Source organism: Tyto alba, unplaced genomic scaffold (assembly GCF_018691265.1).
Source record: "Tyto alba isolate M040663 unplaced genomic scaffold, T.alba_DEE_v4.0 Super-Scaffold_1, whole genome shotgun sequence".
Taxonomy (NCBI): Eukaryota; Metazoa; Chordata; class Aves; order Strigiformes; family Tytonidae; genus Tyto; species Tyto alba.
In genome coordinates, this window is record NW_024881261.1 from 34,680,524 (window position 1) to 34,695,615 (window position 15,092).

General features: G+C 47.2%; 1 protein-coding gene across 4 annotated transcripts in view; it reads right to left on the reverse strand.

Moving 5' to 3' along the window:
- Window positions 1–4,900: 4,900 nt before the first annotated feature.
- JMJD1C (jumonji domain containing 1C) overlaps window positions 4,901–15,092 on the reverse strand; it is a 167,695-nt gene continuing 157,503 nt past the window's right edge. For all 4 annotated transcript variants that reach the window (XM_032994618.2, XM_032994620.2, XM_042792919.1 and 1 more), the window contains 4 exons: window positions 13,998–14,137; window positions 11,535–11,711; window positions 6,169–6,300; window positions 4,901–5,805 (listed from right to left, as the gene is read on the reverse strand). In XM_032994618.2, the coding sequence (XP_032850509.2) occupies window positions 5,716–5,805; window positions 6,169–6,300; window positions 11,535–11,711; window positions 13,998–14,137 (539 nt within the window). In that variant the 3' untranslated portion in view covers window positions 4,901–5,715. The remainder of the gene's footprint in view (window positions 5,806–6,168; window positions 6,301–11,534; window positions 11,712–13,997; window positions 14,138–15,092) is intronic.

Here is a 15,092-nt window from a genome sequence, read left to right on the forward strand (position 1 = left end):
TTCGTCAGCTCCCTTCCTCTCACCGATAGCTTTTTTTTAATTATTATTTATCTTATTTCCCTTTCCCCCGCCGCCTCCCCCCCCACCAAGATGGACGCGCCGGCCCCGGGCGGGGCGGTGGGCGGGGCCGCGGGCGGTGGGCGGGGCGAGCGCCCGGCGCCGGTTGCGTTGGCAGCGGGCGCCCCCTGGCGGCGGGCGGGCGCTGCGGGTAACGTCGGCGTCTCGCGAGCAGAGCGCCTGCAGGCTGCAGCGCCGGGGCCGCTCACGGTGACAGCTGAAACCAAAACAGCGGAGGGTTGGGGCTTACGTTTTGGCCTTTTCCAAAGGGGAAGGAGCATCCTGTGGCCTCTTCCTCTGAGGGCATTTTCAGGAGCTCTGGCCTTGAGCTCCTTCCCGCGCTCCTGTCAGCGGCAGCTCTCGGCCACCCGCAATCCCCGCCGAGCTGCTCTCAGTGCTGGGGGCTGCTGCTCTTCTGGGCCGCTTCTCCCCCAGGAGGTTGGCCCGGGTGATCTGTCAAGGTGCCTTCAGAGCCAGGCCGTTGGGTGGTTCTCTGAAAGCAGCAAAGTAGACAGAGAAAAGCAGGTACGGCCACAACAACAGCTGAGAAAATCCCTTACTGAACCGGACTGAAAGTACAGTAGAAACCAAAATCAGTCAGTCAGACTGCTCAGAAGCAATCCGAGCGGTGGCGTGGCTGCCACAGATCGGTGCGGGCCGGGCAGCATTTGCCAGACGCTCCTGCCCGAGTATTTCTGCGGAGTTCAGTGGTGTAAAAAGAAGTTCATTGCTCCCCAACGACTCAGAGCTGTGCCCATCTTTTCCTCCACCTCCTTTCTCTCCCACGTTTGTTTTACCAGGAGTAAACTAAACTTACCCAGGCTTTTTGTCTTGTAATCATGTGAAGTGTTCCCTCAGGCCCATTTGCTGCAGGAGTTAAGGTATTATTGAGATCAAACAATATGAAGTCCTTAGAGCTGTGAAAATACAGGATTTCCTGCCTCAGAGCTACTAAACCCTGCTCTTTAATTCCACGAAGGAAGCACAGAGCTGCGATAAAACCACATGCCCAGGGACTGGAAGAAGGAACAGGCATCTGTGCCGAGAATATATTATATTGGTATGGTTGGAAGGTACCAGAAATGTTCCCTTTGAAAGGAAACGGTAAAAACCCTTTGGTCTACCGCTTAGCTGTAGAAAGGCCCACGTTTAAAATGCAACTGTTTGCACGCAGCGCATCAGGTAAAGCATGTCTTCAGTGTGATGTGAGGCGAGATTTTCCTACCAGCTATCTATAGATCTTCACTTCCTTTTCAAAACCTCCGAGAACAAACGAAGAAAGTGCAGAGGTTAGTTTGTGTGCGCTGCTAAGGCTGCAGATCATTTGCTCCTTGGTCAGAGTTTCCAAGGCCGCCCTGCTGAGACGGAAAGAAAGGGCCGTGGCGGTGGACACGGCCTCAGAGGAGCCCCCACGCCACCGAGCGCTCCCCTGCCCCGGCGGGGCACACGTACCCTGGGAGCACAAAGGCGGAGAAGGAGGAGCGGCGCTCCTGCTAACAAAGCGCAAGTCAAAAGGTGGAAAGCGGGAGCCCAGCAGCGAGCTGACACGGTTGGAGGCAGAGCTGGGGGTTAGGAGGGGAAAGCACAGCCAAGCTGTGCTCCGGGGGGCTCGACAGGGAGAGGCAGCGCGGATGCGGGGGAGAGCACAAACATCCTGCTCGGGAAGGCAGCGGGACGGGGCGAGGGTGGCTGTGGAAGGAGGAAGGAAGGGAAATTCCCAGTTACGGGCGCGGGGCGGGGAAGGCCGTCAGCTGTGAGAGCAGGAGAGGCCCTGACAGGATGTCACGGGAGAGGGTACGAACGAAATGACCACCTACCGAAAAGGTCAGGGAGCATGAGAACGTGGCGCTGATCGGGGTGGGGGGTTTGGTTTACACACAGAGAGCTGAGCAATTTCCGTGAAGCTGGAAGAGCAGAATAAATACATTTTAAAACCAGATTGTTAAAACCCCCAACGTCTGACCCGCACAACGGGGACCACGGTTTCGCTGCTGGCAGTGCCAGCAATCCAGTAACTTCTGTTTCAGCTAAACCATGTACGCAGCCAGCCATCTGTGCTGAAATACTTCAGGTCACAGCAGCCCCGCTTTATTCTTTGTTAATTACTTACTTTGTTAGTTACCTCTGCAGATACAATAAGAAAAAAAATTGCCGTGATCATTTATTGTGCGGCAGCGCGGTGGATGGAGACGACAGGGAGCTGGGAAGGCGTGAGGGAAGGCGGGGGCGTGCGGAGAGCAGGGCTTGCGGTTCGGGTGACTTTGAGACGTGAGTTTTCAAAGGACAGAAGAAAAGAGAAGGAAGAGTTTTCACGGAGAGCACAGCAGATCCAGACAGCTTGGTCCCAGTAGGAAGGTGGCAGAAGATGGCATGGGATTTCATATTCATGCTCTAGGAGTGGACGGTGTTCCTGCCCTCAAAACAGCTTCAGTGGATCTCACTGAATGCTTTCAGCTATAATAAAATAATTGGGATTATAGACCAGGAAACCTCCTCGAGAGTCTTTAGGAAAGGAAGATGGGAAAAACACACCCCGTAACGCCTCACAGGACACGGAAATGGTCGAGGGGGGAAAATTAACCTGAAAACAAATCACACCTCCCCACAAACCCCTTTTTAGTCTGGGACATCAGCTATGAAAACCCGAGGTCACACGGGCAGCGAGCACAACGCCAGCCCGACTTCCTGCTCCGATTTCCTGCAGGGGAGCGGGGAGCTCCGCTTCATTGCGAGGGAGCCAAGAAATGTTAAGATATCCAATAAGCCCAAGTTGGTACACTGACTACTTAAAAAACCCCAGAATTTTTGGCCTCGTTTAGCGCTATTTAGAGTAGCTGTTACCTTTAACAACTTCTTGTGGTCTGCTAACGCAGGCAGCATGTGCCTTGCAGCGTCTTTTCAAGTCGACAGCAATAGAGGCTCTGCAGCGCTCCCGGTCGCGCTCAGCTCGTGCCACGTTTCCCTTGTTCGCTCGCCTTTGGCTTCTCCCCCTCCCACTCGGCGCCGGGAAACGCCGCCGTCGTTGCGGGCCGTTGACGAGGCCGCCCCATCCCCAAGCGCAGCAATTCCCGAAGCGACTTGCAAAACGCATCAGGTTGTGTTTTTATGCCTTGCAAATCCGTCCGAAATACCCATTAACCACAACATTTTTAAACTATACATCTGGTGTAACTACCGCATCCATTTACTATAGAGAAACTCCACTAAACAAATCGAGTGGACAGTAAAACTCTACAGGGACTACTTAGGCAGTTCGAATTAATTTATCAACTGATCTTTGCGAGAAAAGCAGCGAAGATGTACTTACCCCAGGGACTGTGGACACACCATGCGACGCTGCAGCTTGAGCCCAGGCTTCTGCCTCTCCACAATGAGACATTTTGTCTCAAAATCCTGTCAATCTCTCAGGCTTTTCTTTGGGAGGATTCTTGCTGCTTCACCATCTGTTTCACCCACACATTTTTGCAGATTAACAGCTTTGTCATGCGCTTAAGGAATTCATCAGCAAAGGTGGCAGGGAAAAGGTCACAACTTTAATAACTCGCCTCTGTTCAGCGGCTCCTTCGGTTCCCACCTGAGGCAGCGAGAACCTCTTCAGCCTCCCAGGCGCAGGCAGGGATCCCCCCGGGTCTGCGAGTGCTGCGGGGGGACGGGGCAGCCGCCCGCGCCCCACGGGGGTCGGCACCGAAACTCGGGGTGCTGGCTGCCGTGCCGCCGCCGGCCGCCACGCACCCGCAGGCGAGCGGGGAGCCCCAGGCTTCGGCCAGGACGTGACGCTTCCCGATGGGAACCCGGGGGAAAGCAGCCCTTGGGTGCCACTGCGGAGACACCCTGGGACAAGGAGGGAGCTGGGCTGGCAGCAGCCACGGCCCAGGCCCCAACAACGGCACCGAAGCTCAATTCGGCGGGGAAAGAATACTTAGACTCGATTAAAATTCACTCGTTTACATATTCTGAACTTTAATTTTAAAAAAGGTACGTGCGACTCGAGTCCACCCGTCCTTCAGCAAAGGTCCCGTGGCAGGTTTTCGTTCTCCAGCCAACGCTCCGGCTCTGCGCTACACGCAGGGTGAGGGGAGACTCCGCACGGGTCCGGGTACGAAGCCAAGAGGCAGCTGCCAAGCACAGCAGCGTTAACCCCGAAGTATTTCTTTGCAACTTCAGGTAAACCCCCAGTTTTCAAACCAACTAGATAAAAACCTCACTTTTGGAACCAGACATTACTTTCACATTTCACTATTTCTTAAGATCATTTATATGGGCTTTTTATTTGGGGGTTGTGGTTTTTATTTTCGGTGACGCAAAACCCAGTGAGACTTTGTCAGACCCGGGCTGGTTGCTCCCCACTTGCGGATGTGTGACGAGCCAGCTAAGAGCTGCCCCCAGCACTTGGTAGCAAATCTAAACATTCATACAGTTTTGATAACTTAAATCCAGGTACACTTCAACTTTTCAAACTAACTCCAAGAGCTGGAATTCTGCTCGACTGTCTAACATTTATCATTATTGAATAAAACCAGATGCAAATCCTTTTTTTTAAAACACCCGCTGTTCTGTGGAATTGCTTGAACTGTAAGAAGCCAAGGTGCTATTAAAAAAAAAAAAAAAAAAAAATCATTCTATAGCAACTCCTTCCCCCCAGGTAAGTGCCGGGTTATTAAAGACCGAACGTAAGCGACGTTTAGGCTGTTTCACTCTGCAGGAGAGGCCGTGCCCCCGCGCGCGCCCCCGCGGTTCTGTCGGGAGCCCCGAGAGGGCAGAGCGGGCGCGGGGACCCCGGCCCAGCCTCTCCAGGGACGCGGCTCCGGCCACAGACATAAAAAACCAACACGATGAGACGACGTTTGATAAAGTCATTTTAATGGAAAATGTAAAACCCCTTTCAACTTCAATGTACAAAGCATGTGTAACACTTGCACTTTTAACAAATTAAAGCAAGCCAATGTTTTAAAAAAATACATCATTGAATGTATATATGTATATATTTACATAGCATATTAAGTTTAATATTTAGCTTTAAAAGTTCACATAAATTTTACCAAAATGAGACAATTTTTAAATAAATTACACCTTTTGAAAACGTTTAATTGTACACTGAATAGCTTCAATAAAATACTGAAGTGTCTGTATTTAATATCTACTTTATATACTTTATATTTTACAAAGTTTACAATTATTTGGCAGTAATTTGCAGATTATGACATGACTGCTGTGCGGACTCAGCAAGATCCCAAATGCAGGCAATAGCTGGTGTTTGTGTCCTACTCTCACAGTAACTGTCTCAATGTAGTGAAAAATATCTGAATTATTTTAGCAAACTGTACAGGTCACATTTACATTTGATCAACAATATAGCATAGAATTTTGTGGTTTTTTTTCCAAAAATAAATACATCATCTTAAATCTTTGACATTTCACAAACTTCATGTACATTATAATACAGGACAGCAGAACGCTGCGTAACTGTTTGCAAGTCTAACATGTAATCACAGTGGCTGTGATATGAAGCTCTACCGCTGCAGTGTCGTTAACAAGTAAATACGATGACTATGTTTTCTTGGCACTGATGGTTTGTGAAGCTTAAATTAGTGTGCATACTGTTCACGTGTTAGAAAAAATAACCTCCGTTTGATGTTAACACAGAAAAGCAGAGCGTGCTTAGTTTTCATCCATATCTTCCATTTCGCCTTCGTGAATCTTCAAAGCTCTCACCATTTCTTTAACCGCATGATACAAGATATTTTTAACCTGCAAGAACAGCACAGATTTCAGTGAGGTCTACGAGGAAGGAACTCTGCAAAGAAACTGCGTTTAGGACTGAGCCCTAAGCTGAGCGGATGAAAAAACAAAAAAAACCCCAACAACCAGGAAAGCCACCTCAAGCCAGTGCAAAAGGCAACAGCTTTTTACACATTCTAAAAGGTAAGGTGAAATGCATAAATGGAGCAACTGGAGGGAGAGTCATTTACACCCCTGGCATTGCCGCTGCTGCTCATTGTTATTCTGTGTGAACAGCGGCGAGGAAGTAGCTCCACGCACTGCTCCGCATTTCAATGAGCCCGAGCACGCCCGGCCTTCCCCACAGCCTCCAGAGCAGAATTCATTTCCTACCTGCAGTTTATCATCGTAATTGATTTCCTCCTTTGACAGCCTCAGCTCCTGCGTCAAGTGAAAAGACTGTACAAGGTGTTCTGGGGACACAAAGTCTTCGGTTACTTGAACGCAGCTGTGAAAATTTTGCACCTATCCAAAATAACAAGAAGAGGAGACCGATAATTAGTATTTTGAGGTGGTTGGTTGGCAGAGATACCTGAGAAAAGAGTGGGCCTTGAGATCTCCTGAACCACAGGCTGGCTTATCAGGCTGAAGGGCGTCTTTATGCGGTTTACGTGGAGCGCAATTAAGTGTATTCGACTTATCCAAGTTAGCTCCTGGCAAAAGGCAGGCTTTGAACGGCGCGGGGCTCCTCCCTGCAGCGGGCTGGGACACCAACCCAAGGCGCTCCCCGGCGTTGCACCACCCGTTTCCCAGCAGCTCCCAGAACCCCCCGTGCCGGCGCCGAAGCTGCCGACCGAGCCCACGGCAGCTCGGCCCGGCGGGACCCGGCTCCTGGCCCCAAGCTGGGAAGCTACTGCTGGTGGAAATACTTAAAAAAAAAAACAAAAACACAACAACAACAAAACACCAACACAAACAAAGGGGCAGGTTCAGAAGAGAGAGGAAGGAAAAGCACTTTTTTCTCTAAACACTACTTACTGGCAAGAGGTAACTACTGAGAGAAACGGCCGCCATCTCGCGCCACCCAGGTCGCACCTGGGGCACAGGGGAAAGCAAAAAACACTTCCCAGTTGTGACCTGGCTGCCCAATTCCTGTTTGCCCTCTTCAGAAACACACAGCATCAGGTCTGCAACCCTAAGCCCTTGCAAATTACACCGTTTCAAAAGCCTCATTTCCCCTAATTCCAACAACTGCTCCAAGTTGTGCAACATCAATTCTGCACTTGAATAGGCCTGGGGGGGTGGGGAAGGAGCGACTTCCCCACCCCAGCAAATAAACAGTCCTGCCCTGCTCAGTCCTGAGGAAGATCTGTATATTTTAAGCTCAAGCCTAGCAACAGCTGGAGTTTTTTAACGCATACTGTAAAATTTCCATTGTGATACCCGACATTCAAAACACCTTTGGGGTCTGCACAGTTGCAGACGCAGCACTTCACTTGAAAAATATTTTCAAGAACACTGCCTGAGTTTGATTTTTATAAGGTAGCTTGCCCCTTTACAGGTGAAATCCCGGAGGGTAACCCCTAGCTCGACACTAGTGTCACACGCAGGGTTTCTGCAGCCTCGTAATCATCAAGGACAAAGCAGTGTCATTCCCTCCTGCAGATGAATCAAAACAAAAATAATTCTGGAGAGGATGAGGGCTGGTTGATGCCACACAATTTGCAAACGGCAGAAAGCCAGGCGCAAGGAAACAGCTGCCGAGGTGCCTCCGCCAGGGCCCCGCCAGCGCTCTGCTGGGGGTTCCCCAGGGCCCCGCTGACTGCGCTGCGCAGCCGGGCCGGCTCCGGCCCCTCGCAGGCTTCTCACCCCTTTCAAGTCTCTGCCTGCCCTTGTTTGCCTTTCTGCCCCATGCAAATCCCACCCCACCCTCTCACTTTCTCCTCACTGAGACATTTTTTTTTGTCGTTGGGGTTTTTTTTTTCTTTTTTTTTTTTTTTTTTACTGATTCTGTCCTCCCCCCCCCCTTGCAGAACGGGCCATATTTGTTGCCCTCAGCCCTTTCATTCTGCTGCGCCTTAAACCTCCTTCCCCCCTTCCAGGCCCTGCCGCATCGGCGTGCAAGTCCTTACGGGGCAGACGGATCTGGTGCTTACCACGGGAATGCCCGGCTGGCAGCCCAGGGGCAGTTCTCTTTCCAACACAAGCTGACACACCACCGCACAGCAACAAATACCTTTAGCAACAGTTCCCCTGAGGTTTGCGGGGCGAGGACTACGGCAGCCGAAGCCGGAGACGCGCTTTGCCCCCGGCCCGGGCCGGGGAGAGGCGAGCGGGGCTGGGAGCCCGGGCGGGGGGCAGCCCCTCGCCGCCCAGCTCCTGCCCCACGCCGAGGGGCGGCCGATCCCCCCACGGCTCCGCTCCGCGGCCGGCGCTCGGCCCGGCAGCTCTGCACACGCAGCTCCCAGACCTTTATCCTACATCCTTATCGTAACATCGCCAGGATGTCACGTTACCTCCAGCCTGTTATTTTACAATATATAATCCTGCTGTTAAATCAAGATAATACCACTACAAAAAACAACATTATAATAACCTGTTCCACTGTGAACAAGTTCTGCGTGTAGCCTGAACAACACATTTCAATCACTGACTCAAGTGTTTCTAGCTTTTAATTCAATACTAAAATGTTTTACCGATTCAGAGTTGCCAAATTAAATCCAGGGAGGGCATCCCTAAGGGACAACTGTGATACAGAATGACCCAGAGCAGAGCAGCAGAAAGAGTGAATCATTCAAAACCAGTAAAAAACCCCCCCCCTTTTTTTTTTTTTTAGCTGGGAAAGTTTCCAAGCAGAGCTGAGGGCTTGCTGTTAGAACCGCACAGGGAGAACAAGGCCCAGACTCCAGCAAAGCGGGGGATGCTTCCAAGCTCCCCTCCCCATACAGCCAAGAAAGAAGATACAATCCTCCTGTGCATCCCTCACGGTACATCCAGGGAAGCATCTGCAGAGGAGATCAGTCCAGTGCTGTATCTATTTCTGCTTCCCCCCGAGAGCAGCTCCCTCCACGAGAGGTGCTGACCCGGCTGCTCGGACCCTCAGAGCGCACAGGAGAGGCTCGCCCGCCCGCCCGCCCGCGGAGCTGTTTCACTTTGCCTACCGAAACGATCACGAGGGGGATGTGACTGCTGCCTGCAAGTACACGGGGAGGAGGGGGGAAACCTGGGAAGCAGGAGGAATGGCTTTATGCTACTATAAAATACTAAGAACAAGTTCCTTTCAAAGCTAGACATGAATCCACAGGAGCTGGAGGGGGGGAAAAAGAGAATATATAGAAGAAATACACACAACCTCCCCCATGTTTAGAGCAGTAAAAACCTAGACCAAGCTGTCAGAAGCAGCCGTGTGCCCACAAGCCTGACTGGCTCTAGCAGGGAAGTGTCTGGGCTGCACTAGGCAGTGACCACAGGCAGCCGGGCTCCCCAACCCCACCCCTCTGCCCCGTTTCCTCCTCTCCACAACATTACTGATGAGCAAATAAAAATTAAAATGTTAATTTACCACCAGATTTAGTATCAACTCTCATCCAGTTTTAATCATTAAAGATTCATGATGTGCATGTAAATCCAAAACACTTAACATGTAAACTTAACCTGGTATGTTTTCTTGTTCAGACTTATTTTTAAGTGTTTAAATGTGCTTTGTATATATGAAGTGCTGGTGCTGATCCCTAAGGTCAGTATTTATACATCTCTATATAGAGAATACTATACACGTACATGAAAGAACATGATGCTTTCATTTCCTCCTACGTGGCAGATTCACAGGAACTTCTTACTGAAGATGAAAAGGTTCTCACAGCTTCACCCACTAAGGTTTAAAAACACCATGTTATTAACTCCTTAGTGCCAGAAGCTAGAACATTACCACTTCAAAAGCAATCTGGAGTTTAAAGCCAAGGAGATAAAGAGAAGAGTGGTCTTATTTTTGGTCCTTAAACCTGTGAACCGCAGGGAAGCCTGGAACAACCCCACTACTTCATGTCTGATATTCTGCATGCCTTTATATAATGCCACATGCTATATAAAACAAATTTCCCGGTATGTTTGTTATTTTCTGTGGGTTCCCTTTTCACTCTTGTATCTGGGATATATCTCCCTTGTTTCGAGAGATCAGCGTAAGGTTACTGGAGGATGCAATTCAAATCTTATCAACTCTGGGAGTCCTAACTGCTTTAGCCTAACAGGAGCTAAGAGTAACGTCAATGCCAGACGCCCCTTCACCTCTGTGAACCAACACCAAGCCCTGGAGACACTGTACAGGGAAAGAACCTACAACCACCCAAGATCTGGTCACCTGGGTTTCTTCTTTTGCTTTTTCTTCTTTCTTTTGCCAGGAAACAAATCCACGCAGATCATCCAGGGTTAACATACCACCATGTGAAACCTGTCTAAAGGCTCACCGGGATGAGGAAGAAGTCTGGTCTGGGTAAGGTACCTGTTGCTTTCAGTGCCCCAGCAACTGTCAGAGCCAGCAGACAGATCAGGGATATAAAACCTGTCATCACCTCAACCCAGTAGTTTTTTTCACAGAGAAAACCCTACTGCCCTGGTCATGGTGACATGGTAAGCCAATGCTTCCTCTCTGCCCAGAAGAGGTGGCGGTTGGAAGCTGATCTGCAGATGAGAAACCAAATAGCATCTTCTTCAGAAAGGCCTGGCCCCGCTTGAACCCGGCTGGAAATCAATGATAAATCTTTAACAGCAAGATGGTTTACAATCCGCACTGCAGGGTGGGGATGCTCCTCATTCCTTGATAGTCAGCTACCTAATTAGTGGTGCTTGACAGCTGGCAAGACAGCAAGAAAGCAGGCTCCATTTCCTGCTGACACAGGAAAAGGCTCACAGGGTGAAGAAATAAATAAATCTAGAACTGCCCAAAAATCGTGTCTGAACAGTTGTGCTTTCTTCCTCTTTTCACCAAGGAGAAACAGTTTGCAGACTGTGAAGAAAAAAACCCCCACCAAACAAAAAGAAGTAACAAACCCTGTGTGCTGGGAGCGGGCTGAAGCTTGCCACACACATTCATGCTGTTTCTCCAGAGCTGCCCTACCAGCAGGACTTTTTCTTAACACAACTAAGAATTACATCAGGCCAGCTGCTGCCAAGGTGATACCCCTCTCCCTGATGGTAAGGAAAGCTGCTGAAGAGCCAGTGATGACTCCTGGTGACTGATGTACCTTCTGTGTAAAAAGGAACTTAACATCTCCAAATCCTGTTACAGAAACATTTTGTTACACCCAAACTGTCTCTGTAGTTCTCCTATAGCTGAAGGGCAAAACAACGACACCTGACATCCAGGTATTCTCATCTGCTTGGGTTTCTCCCCCTGCGCCTCCTGGGTTATGTTAACTTTTGGCTTAGAAGAAAAAAATACTAACCTGACTTTGCCATAACTAACACCAGTTTATTTAGAAAAGTGCTAATGAAAAGTGGAAAAAAGTGGTTAATAATAGTCTGCTCATCTTTCATTTTAAAGGAAAAAAGGAACAATACCATTTCAAGTGTTCAAGTTGGTGTATGTTAGTACTGGCGAGTCATCTATAAAAGCAGAGGTACCTTATTATACATTCCTATGCAGTCATAACTATCAGTATGAAAATAAAATCTGAGTACAGATGTAATAATGTCTTTGAAAACAATTATTTATTGTATTTACGTTATTTAATCCTGTGTGTCTTTAAACTGATGTACATTACCTGATGAAGTGCTCCTGCTGGTAGAATAATAGCATCACCAAGAAACTGAATAACTGTACAGGTTTTTACTCCGTATTCTTCAAGAAGTCTTTGGCGAAGTTTTTTGTTCACATACCAACTCTGATCACGTATTGGATCATGCTCTGGTAAAACTTCTAAGCCTTGCTCTTTCGCTATCTGTAAGTACAGAGAAGATCCCAAGTCACTTTCAAAAGAAGCTGAACTTTCTGCTAGTAAGCTGTAAGTATACCTAACTTACAAAGCAACACTACTGTGTTCCCAATACCCAAATGAGAATTTTAGTTAGGGATTCAAAAGAACCTCAAAGGAAGTGGGAAGACCCACTGAACTGAAGACATCTGCAGAACTCCCACTCCAAAATGTAGAGCTTTAAAGAACTCGGCACAATAAGCAACATGCTCTCTGTGTGACTTCTTTCATCAAGAAAATAAAATCTGACCTCAAGAGTTCCTATGCTGCCAATTCCCCAAGCTTACAACCTCCTGTTCTGACAGTGGCACGCAACACCACAACCTCAGCTCAGGAAAAAAGCAGCACATAAAACTAAGGGTCAGATGGTCCCGGGCAACCTGCTCCAGGCAACTCTGCTTGAGTGCAGGGCTGTGTAAAAGGACCTCAAGAGGTCCCCTTCCAATTTCAACCACCCTGTGGTAACAAGTTATACTCCTACCATCCCATCAAGGAACACAGAAAAAATAATGGACATAAAAAAAACGTACTTCCTGACAGCAGTAGACTTAACTGGAACAACCATTTCTCATCAAGTTAACCACAGGGAAACAAATATTACCCTTAACCAATTGCTAATTAATCAATCACAGAGACTAAATGGAAAAATGTGACTAAGGATGAAAGATGCATATCCAAACCATCTGTCATGACTCAGAAGACAGTTATCTCATTAAAAACATAATTTTTTATTCATATTGATATTAAATATGCCTAATTATGTGATGCAGAGCTTGACAATGTTTTTGTGTATTATCACCTTTCTTCTGTACTAACGAGACACTGAGATTTTAAGTCTATCAGCAAGCAAAGTGGTCCCAAGGTCTCGTTATCTATTAATCCCCAATTCAGTATTTAAAAAATACCACCACACCAAAAACGCAAGGCAGTACACAATTCATTCTGGATACCATGGCAGGCTGTGGCAGCAAATGACAAGCTTTATTACACAGCACCTGAAGTGCTGTCTGAAACCTGCTGCTCAAGGTTTCACAACAGCCCTTAATTGCTCTGAACAAAGAAATGCTGAGTGATACTCATCGGCCCCCCTGTTCCCTTGCATTCCTGATTTTGTTCACAACCCTCCTTCCCAAACTGAAGAGCCACCACCTACTTTATGAGCATGTACCTTTTGAACGAACAGAAAAGCCTCACTGCAGAATTCCTAATCTCCTGGAATTAGCAGTATTTTATTTACTAGTGCTCATTTTTCCCCACAGTTCAGCTTACCAAAGAGCAAATGTTTGACGCACTAGAGGACAGCTGCCCTGGGACTGAAACACTGCCTTATTGTCCAGGAGAATCTTTACTGCTAAATTTCTTAGGCTCTTCCTGCTCACAAGCAGACACCCTGGCCTCCAGCTTGTTTATGGACCCCTTTGGTTTAGCCAGTTAAAACTCGTCTGATTTTATTCCCCCCAGCAGAAGTCAGTGAAGGCTTTTCTTCTCAAGCAACCACTTCAGTGATACTTTGGTATTTCTATGTCATCCGTCAAGACTGACTTCTAGAACATGAAAACACGCTAAAGACAGGGCACAGAAAACTGCCTCCAAGATGGTATCTCTAAATTTAACGTCACGGCTGACTATCAATGGCCCAGTGGTGGGCATTCATCCTACACGGTAAGTAACAACTGGAAAGGTTCTGGTATGGCTCTAACTTGTTCATCACGTGCTGCTGAAGGAAGACCTGCGCCATAGCTAACTCTGACGGGGTTTGCTGCCCTTGGGTACGTTAACCCCCAGCTGCTTTCATCTTCACTAAGAGCCAAGGAATGTTCTTCGAGCTAACCGACGTGTCACAGAGTCCTTATGAAGACTGGTGGCTGCTTGGTTGAAGGGTCAGGGTTTTTGCTTGGGACAATTCACAAAAATTTCAGTATCTGATAATGCAAGACTAGATCAGCAACAGAAAAAATTATCCTAAGAATTATCTTTTGTATTAGAGAAGGACAAGAATAGATCTCCATGCCCTCCTGAGCCTTCAGAGTTCGCAGGCTACCTGTAACTCTTAAGAAGGGAATCCATATCATGTTACATATTTTGTTGATTATGTAGCAGATCAATTATAATTCATTTTATGTGCTATAAAGGAAAGAATTTTGCTTCCCTCCCTTCCCTAAGCATAGGGGTGGGGTTTGTGGTTTCTGCCAGCCCCCTTTGATTTACTAGTTACTTAGATCATATTTATAAAATACATATTTTAAATCTAACCTTTTGCAGAAACTCCCTTATCTTGTCAGCATCTTTGCCAGCATAAATGTGCCATAGAGCACCAGGTAATTCACTTGAATCTTTCAACCGCTTCCTTAAAAGGTCATCCAAATCTTCCTCTTCAAACTTCTTCAAAACTCCTAAGATACAACAAAGATATTTTTTTAAAAGTGAGACAGAGGAAAAACTTAAACTAAACAGCTTATTTTCAAATTTGTGTGAGACTGACTACAACAGAAGCCCCCAGGTGATCTTTTTGTTTGGTGTTTGTAATTAGTTACTAGAACATGAATCCCATAAATAGCTTAAAAACAATGTTTAATATTGAAACTTTTTTACATTTCTTGAATTTGATAGAACACGTTCTCCTACCTGAAATAAACAAGCAGGGCTTGCACCAAAACATTAGAAGATGAAAAAGATGTTTTCCTGCAGTCAGCAAAAGCAGTGTTTTGCATGCTGTTCTGCAGCAGCTAGTTGAGAAGCTACAGCTCTCCCAATATGCTCAAGTTTTGCTGCTATCAACTCAGTGCACATGCAAGTGAAAACAAAGCAAAAAAAAAAAAAAAAAAAAAAGACAGCAAACCTCACTGCAGCTCTGTTAGTCACACCCAAAATCTACATTTGCTGAATATGGAGTAAGAGGACAAAAGAGTATGGGGAAAAGAAATGAAACTATTTCAGTGATTTAAAGACTGGTTCACATAAGCAATAAACCTCATACAGACAACTAACATACACCCATTTAAGCTCTCTGGTGCTGAAAAATTACATTACAGTCCAAATTCAATAGAGCAAACACAGTGCAACCAGAGGGAGCAGAATAAACAGAAGGTTTGGCACATAGATCATCCTGACATAATTGTTAGAACTACCACAGCTTCCAGAGAAAATCCTTCATCCTGCATTTTCATTTGCTCTGCCAGCCCCAGCACAAGAATGGCACATCAATTATAGGTAATGGCAAAAGAAGTGAAAAGTGTTTGAAACACCATTTCATAATTCATGAACTGCAGTGTATTTTATCCAGAGTTAATGCGTGTGCAAATTCTTGAAACAAAGAGTCTCCCAAGTTTAAGCAAGTACTTACAACAG